Source organism: Bufo bufo, chromosome 4 (genome assembly GCF_905171765.1).
Source record: "Bufo bufo chromosome 4, aBufBuf1.1, whole genome shotgun sequence".
NCBI classification, from domain to species: Eukaryota; Metazoa; Chordata; class Amphibia; order Anura; family Bufonidae; genus Bufo; species Bufo bufo.
The window spans coordinates 312,348,682-312,372,169 of record NC_053392.1 but is presented as its reverse complement, the minus strand read 5'-3'; the positions used below and the strand labels follow the sequence as shown (position 1 = coordinate 312,372,169).

General features: G+C 40.5%; 1 protein-coding gene across 2 annotated transcripts in view; it reads left to right on the top strand.

Annotated features, from left to right (window-relative positions):
* Positions 1–23,488, top strand: part of EPHA7 (EPH receptor A7) — a 172,438-nt gene that overhangs the window by 141,642 nt on the left and 7,308 nt on the right. For both annotated transcript variants that reach the window (XM_040428774.1, XM_040428773.1), the window contains exons 12-15: positions 326–387; positions 5,282–5,491; positions 7,161–7,310; positions 22,538–22,731. In XM_040428774.1, coding sequence (XP_040284708.1) covers positions 326–387; positions 5,282–5,491; positions 7,161–7,310; positions 22,538–22,731 — 616 coding nt within the window. The remainder of the gene's footprint in view (positions 1–325; positions 388–5,281; positions 5,492–7,160; positions 7,311–22,537; positions 22,732–23,488) is intronic.

The window sequence follows — 23,488 nt, the reverse complement described above, 5'->3', positions numbered from 1 at the left end:
CCACATTATTTTGATGGAAATTAGTATACAGAGATGAGGTTTCTCGTTGATTTATGTTAGACTTGCAAACAGCATGGCAATTCAATGGGAAGAAAAGTGTCTCTTTCCTTCCATCTCCAGTACATACTGACATATTGTTTCTTACTATTTATGTGCACAAATTACATCCATGCTGCACACCGATACTTAAAACTGCCTCATCTCATTACCATTGCTACTACTCCTCTGGTGCAAACTTTCAAGTGCAGCAAGATGTTTCTTATCAAAATGAATGTTGGTTCTGCTTGGAAAAGGTCTCACAAACATTAAATGTTTCATGTTTTAGGGAAACCAGTAATGATTGTAATTGAATACATGGAGAACGGAGCTCTAGACGCATTTTTAAGGGTGAGTGCTCTTCATAAATTATTGTAAAATGAATGTTTAGGGTTTCATAAATATGCATGAGATTTGTGTTTACTTTTACATTCTCCTCAGTCATCTGGATTGGTATGTAATAAGAACCCCCTAAATTTAATATGTAAACATCATCCTCTATCGGTTTTCTGCTTGTTTTCCTGGTTGATAGGTGAAAAAAGACAGTGCGGACCATGTGAATATATTCTCTCCAGTTCTGGTGATATTCAATATACTGTATGATTTGGTGAATTAAATAGTTATGTGTATAATGGAATTTCACAAGGAGATTATTTCATGTCTCTAAATAATAAAGTAACCCAAGAAAAGGAATGTCTATGTTTTTACCAATATTTTTTTAGGCGGTTTGCTTCAATCTTAAAGAGATTGTGCAGTGCTACTATACTGCTGACCTATCCTCAGAATAGATCATCAAAATCTGATCGTCAGGAGTCTGACTACTGTTACTTTTGACTATTAGCAGTCATGGCCTTAGCAATTTCTATAGGTAAATCTTGCAAAGGCTGTTTCTCTCACTGGTGCCTCCTTGCGAGATGCATTTCAGAATTGCTCCATCCTTAATAGGAGCTTTAATGATATGCTTGTCGCCATATTTATTTTTCAGGATCAAAATAAAAACCGGGCTGGATCAGGTTTTTACAATTGTTCTTAGGGCTCTTTCACACCTGCGTTATTGTCTTCCGGCATAGAGTTCCGTCGTCGGGGCTCTATGCCGGAAGAATCCTGATCAGGATTATCCTAATGCATTCTGAATGGAGAGTAATCCGTTCAGGATGCATCAGGATGTCTTCAGTTCCGGTACGGAACGTTTGTTGGCCGGAGAAAATACCGCAGCATGCTGCGCTTTTTGCTCCGGCCAAAAATCCGGAACACTTGCCGCAAGGCCGGATCCGGAATTAATGCCCATTGGAAGGCATTGATCCGGATCCGGCCTTAAGCTAACCGTCGTTTCGGCGCATTGCCGGATCCGACATTTAGCTTTTTCAGAGTGGTTACCATGGCTGCCGGGACGCTAAAGTCCTGACAGCCATGGTAAGTGTAGTGGGGAGCGGGGGAGCAGTGTACTTACCGTCCGTGCGGCTCCCCGGGCGCTCCAGAGTGACGTCAGGGCGCCCCAAGCGCAGGGATCACGTGATCCATGTGATCACGTCATCCATGCGCATGGGGCGCTCTGACGTCATTCTGGAGCGCCCCGGGAGCCGCACGGACTGTAAGTATACCGCTCCCCCGCTCCCCGCTCCTACTATGGCAACCAGGACTTTAATAGCGTCCTGGGTGCCATAGTAACACTGAAAGCATTTGGAAGACGGTTCCGTCTTCAAATGCTTTCAGTACACTTGCGTTTTTCCGGATCCGGCAGGCACCTCCGGCAACGGAAGTGCATGCCGGATCCCAACAACGCAAGTGTGAAAGAGGCCTTAGTAGTATAAAATGGTAGTTCCTTATACTTGTGAACAAAAAGGTTTTCCAAGACTTTAATACTGATATCTGATCGTTGGGGGTCCAACACCTAAAACCTCCAATGATAAGCTGTTTGACAGGGCACTGGTGCATTTATGAGCACCCTGGTCTTCTCCGCGCTTACCAAGCACAGCGCCGTACATTGTATAGCGGCTGTGCTTGGTATCGCACTCAGCCCCGTTCACTACTATTGGGCTGGGCTGCGTGTAGGCTATGTGACCGATGGATGCGTCGTCACTGGCCTAGGAAGAGCTGAAAGAAGGCCGTGGTGGTACTGTGAGCGTCACTGCCCTCTCGAACAGCTGATCGGCTGGGGTTGCGGGTGTCGGACCCCCAGCAATCAGATGCTGATGATCTATCCTGAGGATAGGTCATAAGAATTAACGTCTCAGAAAACCCCTTTAAGTCTCAGTCAAAAGCAATATGACTATACAGTGTTTCCATCTATGACCAAAACTAATACATTGCAATATAGTAATACATATTAGAACAAAATGACAGAAAGTAAACAAAAAGAAATTAAGACAGATACAAACAATTGTAAAATAGAACATAATGCATGCAATAGTAAAAATGGAATGTACACAGTGAGTATACTTGAATACATGAAAATACAATGTGGATGTACAGTAAATTAACCACACCTGGTACTTGACATACAGTATATAGTAGTCTCTCTACAATACAATTCTGTGGAACAATGTTGAAAGATATATTAACAGTATCTATAATGTTGTGAAGGGTATGTGGAGGAGACATCTGAAGACCAGTCCAATCACATCTTTGGACAAATCATGAGATGGCTACACTGCACACTGTGGGGCAGATTTACTACAGCTTGGTGGTGTACACCAGGCTCTGATACCCATACTGGCTGCCAGATGCTGCACCTAATTTATGAAAAGGCGTACGTCTCCTCATAAATTAGGCGCAGCATTTGGCAGTCCATGCGCCCCTAACTTCAGTGTTCCCGGCGTAGAAGATAAATGTAGTGGGGCAGGTGGCAGTGCCCCTTCCCCGTCCTCTCCATAACCCCTTTTCAGGAAAGTGGCGTGGCCGGCGGAGAAACGGCACTTGTGCTGAAAATTTTGAGCAACGGCCATTGAAAACGCGTAGTTTGCTAAGTTTTTACGCAACAAAAGTGGCATATCTTCATGACAAATCTGGCCCAGTAAGGGACATTTATCCCTGGCTTACCAATACTTGCACACCCTGCACTGGTGTGACATGCATCTAACTTAAGAGGCAGATGCCTTTTAAGAAATTAGCAACCTTTCTGTCCTGCTGTGCTAAGATACTGAAGTCTATGCGTAGACTTCCGCTATAACTTACACCACCTTCTGGCAAAAGTTATAGTAAATCTGACGGGCAATGCAAAGCCCCACCCAATCCCACTAAGCACTGCCCCCTTTTTAGGCATGTTGGAAAACTGCTGAGCGCTTAAAAACTCACAAATCACAAATGATTGCACAAATACGGTGTGCGCCATAATTTGTGCCTTTATGCCACAATAGTGAATGTTCCCCAAAGTGTTCTTCAAAAAGCCAAATATTTGAACCTCTGCGTTTAATCCTTTTAGAACTAGGGACTCAAACTCCTAGATCTTTCTAGATTCAGCCTGTGACATTTTGGCTATGAAGTTGCCTTTTCTTCCATTATGTTTCACAAAGTGAATTGTCATACTAAACCTGTTGGGTTACAACTATGTTTTTGTCTAAAGTGTAATGATAAAGAATGCTTTTATATCTATTCCTGATATCATTATGTCCCATAATTCTTCAAATTTCTTGATGGTCGGCACTGTATCAGATATGTAATTCGTTCGCTGTTACAAATCAAAAACACATCTACTGTATGTTATATAATCAGATTATTTTTCACACCTGGCAATACCACAGATTTTTGTATTACCTATGTTATCTACACTATTTTGTGTTGATGAACGCCTGTAGGACACCAGTGTATGAGTCCCCGGAGATGGTTCACTGTGAAAGGGTGTTGGTTCTGCCTGCTGTTGTGTTATAAGTGTGGTGGTATATGTCCATACACATTAGACTATTTGACACACCATCGTCATCTGGAAAGAGGTTGGCCACATTTATCATATGATAGTTGGAAGAGAGATCTTTTATTCCTATAAAAGAGCTTTCATTCATGATTGACTTGAGATAAATCGGATATCATTGAATATTTAGGCCAATTCAAATTACTGAAATGGCCAACTTGACAAAAAAGTGCATGGCTGCATCAGCAAGCTTCACCAGACGATCATTAGTTCAACCTCAGCCTACTTCTAATGTGTATGGCCACCTTAAGGCTTACTTTGTTCTGAGTAAGGACTGCTAGATCTTGGGCACACTATATGCTGTATAAAATGCATTTTCCTTTCTTCTGTATTGTGCAATATGAATGTACTTCATTAAAAGCAAATTATAACTACTCAATTAATATAATGAAATGCTATGTGCTTGTAGGTCTTTTTTAAACAGTGATGTAATAATCGCTTACCATCTACGTCTTTCTTGTAAAAAGCTGATGGTAGCGCATTGGTACATTTTGACTACCATATGACCTCCTTTGAACTGCTTCATAGAAATGTTTAAGAAGAAATGTTTAAGATTTACAGAGGTTTTCTGATTTCAGGTTAAAACAGAACAATCCCAGGGATCCATCTGAAGAACAGGTAAGTACTTATCCCAGAGATGCCTCACCACCGCTCCAGTTCTCCCAGCTGGACTCCATTTACCGGGTTGCATAGGTAATGTCATATCAACAACAAGTGACCAAGGCAGACAATCACTGGTCTTGTCAGGTGCCCTGCTGAGGCCAGTGATTGGCTGCAGTGGTCAGTGTTGTTGACATGACGTCACCACTGCCGCTGGGTAAATAGAGCCCGGCCCAGGAGAACCAGAGCAGGTTCTGTGCGGGATCTGTGAGGTAAGCACTTACCTGTATTTTATTTCAGGTGTATCTTGGGTGTTGTCAACCATTTTAAGATTTTGCCTAAACATTCACATTTTGGACACATCAGAATTACGTAATAGTACTTGTAATTTTTTTTCCAATAAATTAAGTTGTGATCATCTTCTGCTTTAGAAATGTTTGGAATTGTTTACTGCACCTCCAAAAACTAAACGCTCAGGATCTACTCAGACAATGCCCTTAAAAGTCCAAACACTAAACACTCCGGGATCAAATGCACAGGTAAAAGCACCCCAGCCATTTCTAGCATTCATGATTCCCATAAGTTCACTTAGTTCCAGATAATGCATCCATTTCCAATTCAACGTCATGGATATAGACTTACTGAAGGACATGCAATGCCGTCATTTAGTCACATCAGGCATTTATCTACAGTGCATAATTTACTCAGGAATCAGCGTATATTTTCCTTTTTCTGTAGAAACATGATGGACAGTTCACCGTCATTCAGCTGGTGGGGATATTGAGAGGCATTGCAGCAGGAATGAGGTATTTGGCCGATATGGGATACGTACATCGGGATCTTGCGGCGCGCAACATTCTAGTCAATAGTAACCTTGTCTGCAAAGTATCAGATTTTGGCTTATCTCGAGTTATAGAAGATGACGCAGATGCAGTATACACAACAACTGTAAGTGATTTATATATTTTGTATAGATATGTTGTTTGTTCATCATGTTCAACTGAAAGGTGGTAATTTTCATTACTATACATATGTTTCTTGTTATGTCTTCTTTACTTTTCTGTGTTTTGCTTTGAATGTTTTATACCATGCAGTATGTCACCCAGAATTGAAGTCAAGACCCAGCAATTGGTCCCAGTCCCATAAAGATGAATGGAGCAGCACAGCACATGTTTAACCAGAGTTCCCTTCAAATGAGTGAAATTCTCATGATTGGTGGAGTTCTTAGTGGTCCGACCTCTATCAGTCTAACATTTATCCCCCTATCCAGTAGATAACTGGAATGCCCTTTTAGGTCTTTAGGTGTTATTTTTATTACATTCATCGCTTTCCAGTGTCGGTCTTATACAATAAAGGACACACAGGATTGCATATTCTGATAAATAATGTAGTGATCACCCAAAGTACCATGTAGTGCTTGTTTATGTGCTGTGTATTTGAAGGTTAAGATGGTAAAATTAGTTAATAATCTTCCATTACTTCAAGCAAATGTGTTTTCATGTTCTAGTAAGCTAGCAAAACGGTCTACTTGTTGGGGGGGGGGGGGGTGACTTTAAAACAAACAATAATAAAGTTGATCCTACAAGTCTGTTGGTGGAAGTAGAAAATCAGGTTCTTCAGAAATTGCAAGGAGACTTATGACTGGCTATTGATAGGGTAATGGTAGACCAAAGCAGGGATTATAGCAAGGGGGTTACAGATGTGTTACCTTTTACCTACAATTAGACAGTAATGTCACCATGAACAATGAGAATCATTTTACAACCTAATCCCTATTATTGTATGGCATTGCCTTTAGTTTGAAGGCATATTTGTTATGGGAATTTGGCTCAATGGTCAGAGTCAAGACAGTCTTTATAGACACACAGACAGGCAAATGTCCAAAGCTCGAGTCCTTTCTGGCTTTAATTGGTAGCATATATACAGGCAACACATATACAGGTTGTAAGATACTAAGAAACGCAAAAAGAAAAAAAGTGTATGCGCCCTCTCTGTTTTACATATAGCAGCAACCTGTACTTACAGCTTGTGTTTAGCTTGTGAGCAGCCTCCATTCTCTGTCCAGAGAGCGTTTCCAGTGTAGCTAGGCCTCCGTACAGTTGCTCTAATGAGACAAATGCAGCGGAACTGGAGTAGGACCAAAACACTGGTTTAGATTTAGACATCGAGGGAAACCAAAAAAATGTGTTGCTCTTCTAATTCATGGAGCCTTTCACCATGTATAGGTGAGAATCCTAGGTGAATTATATACACTATCTACCACCTTTCCAGTCACCATCTCACATTGTGAGTTACGTTATCTCAAATAAATATATTTATACAGAGAGATTGGATATAAAGCTTGCCAAATACATTTCATGTTTGGAGAAACCTAAAATGACTATGCTTTTAAAAATTCCATTGAAAAATGCAGATCACTCCCAAAAACATGTTTATATCATTATGGCATGTTGGCAACAATAGCAATTAGACAGAAAAATATTTTTATTTCTGGTTTTCTTGTGATTTACCAATATATATTAAAATTTCTGTTTTGGATAGAAATGCACTTTAACTTTTTTTTTTTTTCTTTTTGTTAGCCACTGACTTTGCAATCTTTGAATGTTTTCTTTATTAGGGAGGAAAAATCCCAGTTCGGTGGACAGCTCCAGAGGCAATCCAGTACCGCAAATTTACATCAGCCAGTGATGTATGGAGTTATGGGATTGTCATGTGGGAAGTAATGTCCTATGGAGAAAGGCCTTACTGGGATATGTCAAACCAGGATGTAAGTTTTTTTTTTTTCTTTCTAAACTCATTACTATTCACTTTTATACATTAATTGTGTTCCTATTTCCAGAAATGAATGTGTTTCCTCAATACACAATATAATACAAATGTATTATGTTTATTATATATGGACTGATGGACTTCCGTAAAATTTTATTGGGAAATTGTGATCCTTTTGGAGATCGAGATCAGAAAGCTTGAAAAAGATGTAAAAAGTTTGTGACAAGCTTTTTTTATTTTTTTATTTTTTTATTTTTTTTTGCACAGTGCAAAGTTGTTAACATCTGACAGGGCTCAGTGTCAAAGATTTCATGGACTGTCAAAATATGTGCAAACAAATCCTTGGGGCTGGCAAAAAGAATATTTGCATTCCCCAAGGTAGTCAGTAAAGTTTTATATCTTTGACACCTTCTTCAAGCTCTAGCAGCAAACATAAACATCTCTGACAAGAATATAAAATGATTGTAAAGCTGCAGCTGCTTAACATTCAAGGAAGTGCAGGGGAAGTAGGGTTTATCATTTATTGTTTAGCTTGCAGAGTTAGGAGGCTCTCATCTGTATTTATCCCCAAGCTGGACATAAGCTGTGAAGAGATTCAATTCAAGCAGTCCGCTCATAAGTCACTTGCTGCACTGTGTTCGAAGTTACATTTTAAGCATGTCTTATCTTGAGCAGCTCTCCTATTGACTTTCAGCTTTCTGTCTCTAATGTCGCAGAATTAACAAACAGATTATTGATCGGTGATATCTTCATAGAATCAAGTTATTAACAGTGCACAGTCTCATCAGTCAAAGCATTCTTGGACGCGCAGTTGTTGAAAGGCGTGAGGCATATCTAGTGCCTTTCATATCACATAATATGCCCATGCAAGGTGGTTCGTTTATCATCAGCTTTCCTGCTGCTACTGTTAATCCTTGTGCCATTCCATCTTACTTTATCACAAGGAAAAAAGGGTCCCATATTCAAGCCTATCAAAGCTTCATTTTTCTTATACAGCACCTCCTAAGGTATGCTGAAAGTGAATATTTTATATAGTACCCAGCGAGGTTTCGAAATCTTCCCAATTTTAACTATTATTATGCACGCAATTTCTTATTATAAAATTATTTTCCAGATCAGCCGCCCATAGGTCCTCAAGCCCTTGATCCGTAATATGGTACTCGCAACATGGGCTCATACAGTTTTTTTCTAAATGGATTCGTACAGAAGGAAAAAAAAATGTTGCTCACTCAATCAAATCCCATATTATGGAAGTATTTTCCCCTTGGAGCTTTGCTCTAGGGTAGAATGCACAAGGAAGGCAACATGTGCATCAGTATTAGAGATGAATGAAGTTTGATTTGGCTGCTTTGCCAAATTTCACAAAGAAAATTGCTGGTGGAGCTTTTTAGTTCTGGCACAGGAGTTACAACAGCTGATTGGCGATGGTGGGGGTTTTTAGACTGCCACTGATCAGATATTGTTGGCATATCTTGAGAATATCTGTATTTAAAAAATATATAAACTTTTGATGTCATTGTGACATATCAAAGGTTTTCATTAATCGGGGTCTGAATGCTTAAACCTCCACCTGTCACTAGATCAGGGAGAAAGATGCGCTCACACAGAGCATTGTCTAATGAAGACTGACTAATGTATGAGCCCGTCTTTAGTGCATCTCCTGCAACAAGAAGACACAGCGCCCTATAAGAGCAGTTCTTTCTCCTCATTTTAGCAATTGGTGGGAATCCCAGTAATCGGACACCCACTAATCAAAAGCTTCAGATCAGACCAGCAATCAAACCCCCAATGTCAATCAGACCTCAGCTCACACCCCTAGTCAGACCCCCAATGTTAATAAGACCCTAAATCAGACCTCAGATCAGACCCCCAGTGTTAATAAGATCTCAGATCAGACCCAAAATCAGACCTAAGCTCAGACCCCAATGCGAATGACCCCCAATCAGACCTCAGATAAGAGCCCTAATATAAATAAGACCCCCCCCCCATTCAGACCTGAGATGTAACCTCCATACCTCAGAACAGACCCCTATACCTCATTATAGCCCCCAGCCATATATCAGCCCCCATGCCTCAAATCAGCCCACAGCCTCATTTAATCAGCCCCCAGCTTCAGATCAGCCGTCAGACTGATTTCTTCACCCCCCCAGCCTCAGATCACATAAAATAAAAAATCCACTTACAGCTCCTGCTCCGGACGCTGCCACTCCTCACCTCAAGTGCTCTCTCTCTTTTTCCTGCCGTCGGCTGTGCTGTGACCCTAATCGCACAGTCAGTGCTCCAGACAAAAAAAAATTACCAGGAGCCATTGGCTCCTAAACTAAAAAATTTAGGAGCCAAATTAAATTTTTTAGTCGCCAAATTTAAAATGCATATAATTTTTAAAAAAGGACTTTGAGAAGATGAGACGCAGGTCACAGTAGTGAGCCAGCACTACATATAGGAAAAAACAGCACCACATACCTCTCACATCCAGGGACATCTTCTGGGGGACAAGGTGACTAAAAATGGCGAATTGCGTGGTTTAGAGTTTTTTTTTCTGTTACGGCCTTCACCGAGCGGGAATATTTTTAAATATTTTAATAGCTCACATTTTTTGGGACGTGGCGATATGTAATATGTTTATTCTTTATTGTTTGTAAATTTTATATGTAAAACTGGGAAGGGGGCCATTTAAACTTTTAGTATTTTGGTGGGTTTTTTTTACTTTTTATTTAATAACCATTTCTTCCCTTAGGGACTAGAACCTGGATCGTGTCATCCCTTGTCCTATTCACCCTGATAGAGATCTATGAGGGTAAATAGGAGCTCACATCTCCCTGCTGCCCTGTGCTCTGTGCACACAGCAGCAGGGAGCTGAACATGGCAGCCAGGGCTTCAGTAGCGTCCTGGCTGCCATGGTAACAATCGGAGCCCCAGCAGTGTAATCTGCCACTGCCACCAATGGAGGGGATGGGACCCTGTGGCCACCATAATAACAATGAAGGGGGGGGGGGGGGCGACGACTTGTGGCCAGTGATAATGGGGGGGGGGGGAGCACTGCGCCACCAATGAATGTAATTAAAAAGAGGACCTTTCGTGGGTCCAAAGAATAAGAACTTATCAGCAGGCTGCATAGAGCGGCGCCCAGGGATCTAAGTGCACTTACTATTATTCCTGGGCGCCGCTCCGTTCGTCCTCTGTGGCCCCCGGGATTTGAAAATACCGGGGGCCACAGAGGACGAACGGAGCGGCGCCCAGGAATAATAGTAAGTGCACTTATATCCCTGGGCGCCGCTCTATGCAACCTGCTGATAAGTTCTTATTCTTTGGACCCACGAAAGGTCCTCTTTCATACAATTGTCTGCAGCGGTATAACAGACCCGTCACCCGGCCTCAATAACAGGGCATGCGATCTGTGGCAACTGAGGGGTTAATGGCCGCGGATCGCATGCCCTGTTATTGAGGCAGAGTGCCGGGTCTGTGATACCGCTGCCTATACTTATGTTTTACATTCATTGGTGGCGCAGTGGCGACAGCTCCTCCTCTCCTCCTCCCTGCTATATCCCCATTGGTGGTAGTGGTGGCCGCGTCACAGTGGAGAGGGAGGGACTCCTTCCTTCTCCACTGTGCAGTGTCCTACTTAACTTGGGCTGCGCAGGAGCGCGACGGTACAGTCGCAAATGGCGACAAGACTAAAAAGTCTTGTCGCCATCTGCAAATTTTAAGGCGCTTTGGTCGCCATCTGGAGCCCTGACAGTGTGAGGTCACAAAGCGCCCTCACGCTATGCGCAGCCACATCACAGCCGACGGCAGAGGACCAGGAAGCGGTGAGTACAGAGCCCGGGGATCGCTGCATTCACCGCTTCCAGGTCCTCCAGCACTATGAGCCCATCAATAATTGAAGCACTTATTAGTATTCACCCAATAAGATGCAGTGACATTTTCCTCCTACTTTGGGGGAAAAAAGTTTTTCTTATGCGCTGAAAAATACGGTATATGCCTTCTTTATGTTGGCATCATTTTGTAAATGTCATTTTCCTGTAACACAGCAGGGGTTAACAGCAAAACAAACTTTAATATTGATACCTCGATTCTGCAGTTTACATAAACTGCTGTTTGGGCACAGAGCAGGGCTCAGAAGGGAAGAAGTGCCATATCACTTTTGGAGGGCAGATTTTGATGGAATGGTTTTTGAGTGCCATGTCACATTTGAAGAGACCCCAAGGTACCACTCCAGTGGATACCTCCAAAAGTGACCCCATTTTGGAAACTACACTCCTAAAGGAATTTATTGAGGAGTGTAGTGAGTGCTTTTGTTAAATATTCAAAGCCGACCCATCCTAACGTGTTGAGACACAATACTCGAAGCATATTTACAAGTCGTCACATGGACCAATAATTGTCTCTTGGTTTACACGTGTTGATATTGACCTATATAAAACATAACGTTTATTTCCTTTAATAAAATATTTCTACTCGTGACTAACATTTAAAATCCTCAGCTGTGTCTGTGAACTTAATACTTCAATAGTGGTCACTAGTAATTGCTCTGTACTTGTCACGGTGCAAGGCTAGCTAAGAGGCTCTCATGTGTTTCCTGCCTAACTGGCTCCCCTACTCTGTAAGGTTATTGCCGTTTGTAATATGCTAACACTGTTTTCTCACAGTGTGCTTGGGCTAGGAGTCTATGGAGCGTACACTCTTAGCGGGCCTCCCTATCCTAGGTAATCTGCGTGATGGTCACTAGTCACTGATCACAGGCACATGCTGTCTAAAAACACACACTATTCACACTCTGCCCCCCGACATGTTTCGCCAAACACTTGGCGTCCTCGGGGGTTCGGGCAGTCTGCTAGTGAAAGGGGCGGGACCCAAGCTTTTAAAACCTCCCTCTGGTGGCGTCATCATCTAATTAGCTACTATGTATTTGTTTAATTACTACATTCCCTATTCTAGCCTATCAGAGGGGGGCTTCTAAGAATGTTATTACTACCAGTCACTCCCACTTGGGCGCTTGTCCAATCGATGCTCACGTTCTATTTGCGCAGGCGCTGGAACTTGGACATAATATTCTCTGTTCGTCCTCTATTGCGCATGTCAATGGACTTATACATTGAGCGGGCCTTGTGGGGCCAAGCTTCTGAGACTGTAAATCCATCTCGTTTCTTCCTGTTGTAATTTTGTATCCAAATTGCCCATTCTTGGGTCCAAGCTGTAGCGCATGCGCAAATGGAATCTATCTGGAAACTTATTAAGATAGAACGCATGCGCGAAAGATGGACAGAGCGAGTCATTGTTTAAGTGCACTGACATGCGCAGCAGAAGATCGATAAAATCCTCTAAGATCAAAAGCATGCGCAATGGAGAATTAGGACCTGTTCAAAGCCACCAGAAAATAAACCAAGATGGAACGCATGCGCAATGGAGATCTAAGGCCCGCTCAATGTATAAGTCCATTAACATGCGCAATGGAGGACGAACAGAGAATATTATGTCCAAGCGCCAGCGCAAATAGAACGCGAGCATCGATTGGACAAGCGACCAAGTGGGAGTGACTGGTAGTAATAACATTCTTAGAAGCCCCCCTCTGATAGGCTAGAATAGTGAACCTAGTAATTAAACAAATACATAGTAGCTAATTAGAAGATGACGCCACCAGAGGGAGGTTTTAAAAGTTTGGGTCCCGCCCCTTTCACTAGCAGACTGCCCGAACCCCCGAGGACGCCAAGTGTTTGGCGAAACATGTCGGGGGGCAGAGTGTGAATAGTGTGTGTCTTTAGAAAGCATGTGCCTGTGATCAGTGACTAGTGACCATCACGCAGATTACCTAGGATAGGGAGGCCCGCTAAGAGTGTACGCTCCATAGACTCCTAGCCCAAGCACACTGTGAGAAAACCGTGTTGGCATATTACAAACGGCAATAACCTTACAGAGTAGGGGAGCCAGTTAGGCAGGAAACACATGAGAGCCTCTTAGCTAGCCTTGCACCGTAACAAGTACAGAGCAATTACTAGTGACCTCTATTGAAGTATTAAGTTCACAGACACAGCTGAGGATTTTAAATTTTAGTCACGAGTAGAAACATTTTATTAAAGGAAATAAACGTTATGTTTTATATAGGTCAATATCAACACGTGTAAACCAAAAGACAATTATTGGTCCATGTGACCACTTGTAAATATGCTTAGTGAGTGCTTTGACACCACAATTGTTTCAAAGAATTTAGTTACCCATTTTCTCCTGAATACAGAAACGCCCCATATGTGACCGTAAACAGCTGTTTGAGGACATTGCAGGGTTCAAAGAGGAGGCAGGTTCATTTGAGGCCTAGTGTGGTGCTTTATACATCACTGGCTAACAACTTCAGAGGCTCTGAGGTGAAATTAAGAAAAAGAAATCCCCAAGAAGTAACCAAAGTGAAATTACAATTTTTACTTTGCACCATCTGCTGTGAAGTAATTTCTGCAAAACACCGGTGGGGTCAAAATGTTCACAACACCCCTTAGTAAATTATGTGAGGGGTGTGATTTCAAAAATGGGGCCACTTCTTGGGGCTTCTATTTATTATTTCACTCCAGAGCCTCTACAGTTGTCAGCACAAGATGTGTAAGAGTTCAATGTAAATTTTTCCAATACGTTGCCTAGATGGTTCTAATTGCAGCGAGTACCAAAGTGAAGTGGATCCTTAGTCACAAGAACAGTACATATATAAAAAGGGGTCGCACAAAACTCCAAACCAATAGGTCTGATGTACGTCTTCCACCAACTTTCAGCAAGCACACACTAGCTTTGTTAGGCATTTCTTTCAATTAACATCCTGTGAGATTTTAGAGACGACACACACATAGTGAAGCACTGCAACAGCCAGCCGTTCCTCCTCTCGATGTTATACTCGCAAGTATATACCGTAAGTAGAATATGCGCCTCAAAAGAAAGCCGACCAGTAGGTCCTCTGCACGGTTGTTCTCATTGTGCCTTTTACAGATGATTCAATATTGCTCCCATAGTGAAACTCCGTATTTTAAAATTCATAAATATGAATTTAAATAGGATAAAATGCACAACAGTGAAATCAACACAAATCAATGGTCCTGCCCGACCCGGGTTTCACTCCAAATGGCTTCATCAAGAGCATGGCTTCCAAGCATTCCCACAATCCTTAAATCCCCAAGTTCACTCCAGCCACTATTCTCAATACTTTACTAAAAACTCCTACTCAATCTCCTTTGAAACATTCTAATGCACCTTAGTTTTTCAAGATAACAGTGACCGGGGCATGAATTGTTAAAATGTTATGTACATTGCAATTACTACCATAATAATTATAGATTTAACAGGGATCAGGGATACTCACAGCCATACCAAAATATTTCTCACTATAATAGATGGGGACCACCCCCTCAGACATACCGTTATCAGCACCCAACTGGAAATAGATATCGAGACCATACCTATCAATTTGAGAATAGAACATATGGTGGCCAGGAGTTTTATGGGACTTATTATTAAAAAAAACAACAGAGGAAATATAAATAACACCAACGGAATTCAAGAACAGGGACGTCAGGATAATCAAAATAGAGAAACTGTGAATGCACAAAATTTTCCACACCAGGGGAAAGAGGGAATCCAGAGGAAAATTGAGGACGAACAGACAGCCAATTCAAAGAAAACGGGACCCTCGCAGAAAAGAATACATATAGAGGAAAGAGAGAAGGAAGGAAACAGAGGGCCCAACCCCCAAAAAAGCAAGGGGAACTAACAGATATTTTCAATTTGAGTAGTTATGTTTTGACAAAAGAAGAAGAGGGTGTATTAGGGAGAGGCCTTAAATTTGCACCAACCAAGGGGTTAAACAAATTTGCTGTTTTTCTGGATGTACATAAATACATTAGAAAAATTAATTTGGCTAAGTACTTTATTAATAACCAAACCCCGGCGATTAAAAATGCAGAACAAATAGGAGGGGTGATACATACCAACCTACGGGAAAAATGACAGTTTTTTGCAAGGAATAAAGAAAATTAATGCATAGAGGCATTCAAGAGAGGTGTCTTGAACGCAATAGAAAAAATTCAAGAAAATCCCAGAACATATAATCTCACTAAGAAAGAAAGAGGCTTTGAAGAACTTGGAAAAGAATCCAAAAATAACAATAAAACCGGCAGATAAGAGGGGTGTGTTAGTTATAATGGACACAGAAAGGTATGAGGCCAAATTAACTAGACAATTGGCTGATAAGGACACGTATCGTCGCCTTACAAAAAATCCTTTAATAGAATTTAAAGCACAACTGGAGGCGTTGCTTCAAGAGGGATACCGCACTGGGGTGATTAAAAAAAAAAAGAATATGATTATCTATTTATCAAGAACCCTGTCACCCCAGTAATATATCATATCATATCATTTACCGAAAGTGCACAAAAGTCTTATAAACCCCCCCGGACGACCCATTGTCTCTGGGATTAACTCTTTGACCAGCAGATTAACTGAATACATAGACTTCTTCTTGCAGAAATATGTGGTTAGATCTCCATCATACCTAAAAGATACTGGAAGTGTTATTCAATTGGTGAGGGGTCTAGGACTGGTTACTAAAAATGTATGGTTAGCTACAGCCGACGTCACCTCCCTGTACACCATAATCCCTAAGGATCTGGGACTCAGAGCCATTAGCGATATACTGGAGCAGGACCCAGATATGTTACCATCACAAGGATAATTTATCCTGAAGTGTACGGAGTATTGTCTTAGCCATAACTACTTCTGGTTCAAGGGGGACTTCTTCCTACAGCAGCTTGGGACGGCGATGGGGGCGAAATTCACACCCAGTTTTGCTAATATTTTTATGGCCGCCTGGGAAAAGAAGAGAATAAGTCCCAATTTGCACAGAAGCACAGATTTAGGCAAATTAACAGTATGGCAAAGATATATAGACAACTGCCTATTGGTTTGGGAAGGAGAAAAAATAGGGTTAGAAAATTTTCTGGAGTCCCTAAATAACAATGATTTGAATATTAAATTTACCAGTTTTATTAGCAACACCTATGTTGATTTTTTTAGATTTAACCATCTATATAGAAGGGGAATATTTTAAAACTGAAACCTTCTTCAAAAGTATGGACTTTAATGGTTATATTGATACCAATAGTTGTCACTACAGACCTTGGCTGGAGAACATCTCAAAGGGACAACTAAAACGAATTAGACTCAATTGTTCGGAGGTATCAATATATAAAGAACAGAGTCGTATTATACAGGATCGATTTAAAGAGAAAGGGTATGGTGAGCAACAATTGATTAAATGTAGCCAAGAAGTAGAGGAAGTGAAAACAGAAAAGACAGATAGATAGAGAAAATGGCACAAAAAAGAAGGACTTTCGATTTTCCTTCTTGACACAGTATTCTGCGCAAGCAGGAATAATAAAAAATGCAGTAAAAAAGAACTGGGCTACATTAAAGAATGATCCAGTTATAGGTAAATTAATACCGGACCACCCAGTTGTGATTTTTAGAAAAGTCCCGAACCTACAGAACCACTTAGTGCACAGTGCGGTAGCACTAAAAGAACGAAAGAATAGGCAAAATAGGTTCCTCTGGTGTGAGTTTTGTTTACCCTGTAAAAACCGTAGCAAAGAAAAAAAGAAGGTAAGACAGGCAACTACCGTATACTCTAATAAAAGAGATAGAGATCTAAAAATTGTGGGTGACACTACGTGAGAGTCCTCGGTTGTAATCTACGTGCTGGTGTGCCCATGTGGCCTCCAGTACGTCGGCCGCACCATGAGGAAATTTAAAATCTGAATACAAGAACACATTAGAAATATTAAAAAGGGAATAGAAACCCATGGAGTTCAGTTACATTTTAAAACTGCCCATAATAAAAATCCGAAGGGTCTGACTTACATTGGAGTAGAACGAGTGCAGGCTAACTGGCGAGGTGGCGATACTATAAAAAAGATTGATCGAACTGAAGTAAAATGGATCTATGAGATGGGTACATTAGAACCGCATGGTCTGAACATGGAGTTGGACCTGAAGATTAGATTAATCTCATAGATTAGAACACACCCAGCCAACCACACCAACTAAACATTGGGAACATATGTGTGAGAGGGAGAAACTGAATCGGAGTCAGTGCTATAGCTTCTGGTAGAGTATCATTTGTTTTATCTGCTTTTTAAGAATTTTAACAGTTCATGCCCCCGGTCCCTGCTATCTTGAAAAAGTAGGGGTTTTTAGTAAAGCATTGAGAATAGTGGCTGGAGTGAACTTGGGGATTTAAGGATTCTGGGAATGCTTGGAAGCCACGCCCCTGATGAAGCCATTTGGAGCTAAACCGGGTCGGGCAGGACCATCGATTTGCGTTGATTTTACTGTTGCGCATTTTATCCTATTTAAATGTGAGTATAATAAACCATATTTATGAATTTTAAAATACGGAGTTTCACTATGGGAGCAATATTGAATCATCTGTAGGAGGCACAATGAGAACAACCATGCAGAGGACCTACTGGTCGGCTTTATTTTGTGGCGAATATTCTACTTATACACTTGTGAGTATAACATCGAGAGGAGGAACAGCTGGTTGTTGCAATGCTTCACTATGTGCGTGTCTTCTCTAAAATCTCACAGGATGTTAATTGAAAGAAACGCCTAACAAAGCTAGTGTGTGCTTGCTGAAAGTTGGTGGAAGACGTACATCAGTTCTATTGGTTTGGAGTTTTGCACGGCCCCTTTTTATATAAGCACAAGGTGTGTAAATAACCTCATTGGGCCTCAAATGTACAAAGTGCTCTTTTTACTCCTGAGCCCTGTTGTATGTACAGTAAAAGATTTGTGCCATATGTAGGCTGTTTCTAAAACTTTAGATGCACAGAATTATAACAAGAGGACTGACCTTTCACATGCTGGGTACAACACATGGAATGGCATATCTGTGTAAATATAAAAAAGAATTCTACAGATATGCAATTTCAGTGCCCAATGTGTTGTACCCATTGTGTGCCAGTGTGGAAAGTAAGCCCTACTTATGGCCCTAATCTTTTCCCTGAAAAATTGCAAGTTTTCCTACCCTGCCCATGCAATGCCCACTTTTTTAGACCTGGCGTGAGCGGAGAAAAGACGCCAATTGATGCGCAAAGGACCTTTGGGCTACAATCTGTGCCAGAAATACGCCTAATCTAGGCGTATTTCTGTTTAATAAATGACTCCCAATGTTTTTGTGTCGCCATTTTATTTTATTTTTTTATGGTGATGGTCTTGTGTGAGGGCTTGTTTTTTGCAGGATGAGGTGGTGCTTTCATTGGTACCATTTTGAGACACATGAAACTTTTTAATAACTCAATATTATGCCTTTTGTAAGGCGAGGTGACAAAAAATGGCTGTTCTGGCAATGTTTTTTTGTTTTTTTACAACGTCCAACTGACGGGGTAAATCATGTCACATTAGTTACTACCAGTGTTCTGTGTGTCCTGAAATGCAGCCCTCAACCTGAGGAAATTGGCTTTTTTAAATGAGACTTGTGTTTGCATTCACATGTTGGCCAAATAAAATGTTATTGTGGTCACTGTTACCAGTGTTTGCCTACCTTTTGTAATTCCACCCTCAAGGTTTCAACATCCTCACCATCTTCACCTAAGTTGCCTTTTTCGTACTTGCTTTCATATAACGGAATATATCATAAATGTCTTAAGGATGCAGGTCCCACCACTTGTCTACAGAACAGAACACCCACAATCCCCTCCCCCTATTCTACTTGCATTTGGCACCTACTGATGTTCAGAACTTTTTTTTTTTCAGTATGGCATAGCGTAGCCTAATACCGTGGTGTACTGTGAGATATACATTATTTTAGAGTGGGTTCCTGTGTTTGACATATCCTGCTGTTTGTCTGCACAATGACATACAGTATTGTAGAGCCTGCCTATGGAGGTCTATTACACTATTAATATACATCTGTGATGAAAGGCTTTGAGTTTTATCCAGATTTTTATTTATTTTCATTCATATATAAAGGTGTGCCTTCATACCATTTTATCTAATGCTATTTTTTTCTATCATATATTAACCTATATCCTATGTGGTATGAACTTTTTTTATTTAAATATGGTGGATATTTTTCTGCATAGAATTTTTTGTCACTCCATCTCTTCTACTTCCTGTAATGGCTCCTTTAACTCCCGCATTGTTTGCTGTACTGTCTCAGTCAGACCATCACTGCAATCAGAGAAAACCTCTCTGTAGTGACTAGATTAGACACATTCCACTAATCAATGCAGTGCTCTTCTGTGGGCAACTTTATCTAGGCCTATCAAGAGAACAAAAGATATGTCTTAGTGTTATCCCAATTCTACACACACTATTATAATGACTATTATCTGGCAGATAACATTCCCTCACAGCAGCGGTAAACCAACAGTTGATTACTTATAGTATATTGAATTCCTTATCATTTAGGGTACATTCACACGACCGTATAATTTTATCCGCATCCCTTCCGCATTTTGCGGAATAGACGTGGACTCATTAATTCCTATGGGTGAATAAAATGTGCGGACAATGTTCAGTATGTTGTCCACATCTGTGTTTCCGCATTTATAGTCCGCAAAAATATGAAGCTAGTTCTACTATTGTCCGCACAGATCGGTCCGCAGCCCCATTCAAGTCAATAGATCCGCAAATTGCGGATGACATACGGAACGATTTCCGTATGTCATCCGTTTGGTTTTTTTCGGATCCGATTCCGTATTATTGAAGGCCTTAATTCATTTGTTTCTCTCTTTTTTTTCTTGCGTTTGTGTTCCATATGTCTTCTGTTTTTTTTTACGGTCTGCAAAAAATGGAAGTCAATCGTCCGCAAAATGCGGACACGCGGTTCCGTTATTTGCGGACTGCAAAACGGAAAGGATTACACACGGTCGTGTGAATGTACCCTTATGCTGACTTTTACAAAATAACAACATTTTGCATTTAGTTGGTGTAGTAAAATTCTTTCTTTGAATATTGAGTTTAAAAACTATATTTAAGAAAAATACAAAGAATGTAATTATAACTAAAAGAAATAAAATAAGCAAAAACGTTGAAGATTTGGTCATTTATGGATATCACAATTTGACACATCATGGTAAAATTTCTGCAGTGATAAATTATTACAAGGTCTATACATTTATTTTAGTAATGGCTAAAGACATCTTAATTTTCCATTTTCAGATCAGAGTTTGTAGTTTTGTGAATAAAAGCCCATTTTATTTATGAAATCGTCCTTTCATGTTGCTGGATTGCCATCATGATAAGAATTAATTGGCACTCACCAGTCAAACTTGTTTCCACTGTTAAGGTTGAGAAAGTCTTTTGTTGCCTTCTTCCTACAAGTCAATTTCAGACAATCCTTCACTGCATGATATTCAAGAACATGAATACTACACCAGTGTTTTTTCCAAGTGCTTTATAACTCAATGTCACTGACATGAATTACCTTATAACATCATTCTAACCTTTTACATGTCCTTTTGATTGATTCTCTCTGTGCATTTCTACTCAGGTCCCTAGGGTTTAATGAAGTTTGCAGCAATATGTTTTAACTTAACCACCACATTTGCAGTTAAAGGTTTCTCTATTATGAATCAGGCCTCGGCACAAAACCACAGTGGGATCACGTTTAACTCTTTTTGTTGCAGTATCATAGGTGTGCAGTATTGAGTGAATTGTTGAGTTTTCTCAAAGATTTTTCCCTTTTCATTTTTCTGAAAGTGGTTATTTCTGGTGACAATATAATAATACGTAGCACCTCTCCATGAAGTTGATGAAATCCAGATTGAGTGAATTAGGTGTTAACAGTTTTATTGAATATGAGTGGTATCTGAATTTAAAAACATTCCAACAATGTAGGACTGTTGTTTTTTTGGTTACACTTTTTGTACGTTAGGTATTTTTATCACATCCATAGTGCATCTAGAGTGCATGCAAAGAGAAGTAATATAACTGTGCAAAGATGATGATCAATGGCAAAATATTTGTACTAGAAGCAATACACGTGCACACAGAACAGTATAGTTTATGTCAAACCATTTGGTTGTTCTCACTGTCCAATTATCATTACAAATTGTGTGCATGAGGAAAAAGATCAGTGATTAAAGTATCCCAGATCTTTATAGATTGTGCCACAGAAAACGATCTGGTTATTGGTGGTGCTATCAGTTATTGTAAATTACCCTCTAGCAATTTTTGAAGAAGCTATTGCTATTAGGGAATGTCTCTAACAAGAGCTGGTGAAAGGTGAAAATGTGACCACTTGCCTAGCAAAACCATTAGATCCAGGCAATACTGATCACCACTGAGAATGAACGGGTTAAAAGGGTTGTCTAAGTTGTTTCAAATAACTTGTACAGATGCCTCAGACTGATGCCATACAGTGGCATTTGACACCATAGAGTTCCATTGTATAAAAAATGTATACGTTAAAGGGTTTCTACCATCAAACTTTGCCATATGTAGCTGACTGACACTAGCGATGTGCTAGTGTCAGCAGTACATAACAGTCTTCTTTGTTCACGTCGGTCTGTGGGCGTTCACCTAAAAAGGTACTTTTATCCATATGCTAATGAGCCTCTAGGTGCTATGTGGGCGTCAATTCAGCACCTAGAGGCTGACCATTTTCGCCGCCCATGTAGTTCTTCTAGCCCGCCCCACAGCTCCTGATTGACGTCCGATTTGCCTGCATCTGTCTAAATCCTGCGCCGTGCGCTTCTGTATTCGGCGCAGGTGCAGTGAGTGAATGCCGCGCTCCTGGTGCCGGCTTCCTCACTGTAACATAGTCGGCGCAGGCGCAGTGAGGAAGCCAGCTCACCGACCAAGGGCAACATCTGCATGGAATTTGTATGTTCTCCCCGTGTTTGCGTGGGTTTCCTCCGGGTACTCCGGTTTCCTCCCACATTCCAAAGACATACTGATAGGGACCTTAGATTGTGAGCCCCATTGGGGACAGTTGGATGCAAATGTCTGTAAAGCGCTGCGGAATATAGTAGCGCTATATAAGTGCATCATACCTCTTTAAATTACAAGGAATCATTTAGGGACCCTAATAAATATTCTGGCTCTGAATATGAATATATTAGAAAATAACAAGCACACAAGCGTACCCTTTAATTGTAAGTCTATTTGGTTTATGGATTTTTGACAGTAATTAATACTTTGAAGTTTCTTTACACTCATCTGATAGAATTGATATTTTGTCTGTTGTAGGTGATAAAAGCTATTGAGGAGGGTTATCGGTTGCCAGCACCAATGGATTGTCCCGCAGGTCTTCATCAGCTGATGTTAGATTGCTGGCAAAAGGAACGTGGAGAGCGACCTAAGTTTGAGCAGATTGTTGGTATTCTCGACAAAATGATCCGGAACCCCAACAGCTTGAAAACCCCAATGGGAACTTGTAACAGGTAAGACAAAGTTTAGAAATATAGTTTCTGAATTATTTTCCCCCTGGTTATTTACAGGTATTTATTGTGAACTAGAAACAAAATGAGAAGTCGTGGCTTACCCAACTAGACGAATGAAAGGCAAAAGTCCGCAACTTTGACATTAAAATCTTCACAACCATTATATAATGGCCAATATGAACACCGCTTGTGCAGTAAAATCTTCAATACTTTAATCATGCTCCAAAAGTATTGTAGATTTTTAGTTCCAAATCCTGGACTTTTCCTTTCATCTTTTCTTATATGTGATTTTTTTTTTTTTTACACATCCTCCTACTTTAAACTACCTTAACTGTTCGTTAAAGGTTTTTCCTCTTACCATGAACACATTGTTATTCTAGTGGATTATTTAGCTTGTTTTTCACCCTGTTTTATTTCATTTTCATTTTATACTCTCTCGTATGACCTTTTTCATGTCTGCCATTTGTCTGTAACACATAAGAAACAAAAGAATGAATGTTCACATATGTACCACTCAACAAAACAGCTGCTCTTGTGTGCACTGTCTACCAATAATATGTGCTTTCCATCATCTCTTATGTTATGTTCTTACAAATTTCTTTAAGTCAAATTTTAAATCCCTATATTAGTTAGTCAAAGGAAGCTCTTATTTTAAAGAGACTCACGTCTTCATCCCTATTTATTATTTCATTACTTATAGCAGACGCTATTCTTTATGTAATATTCACTGTATTTCCAGTGTAAAAGTGGATATAAA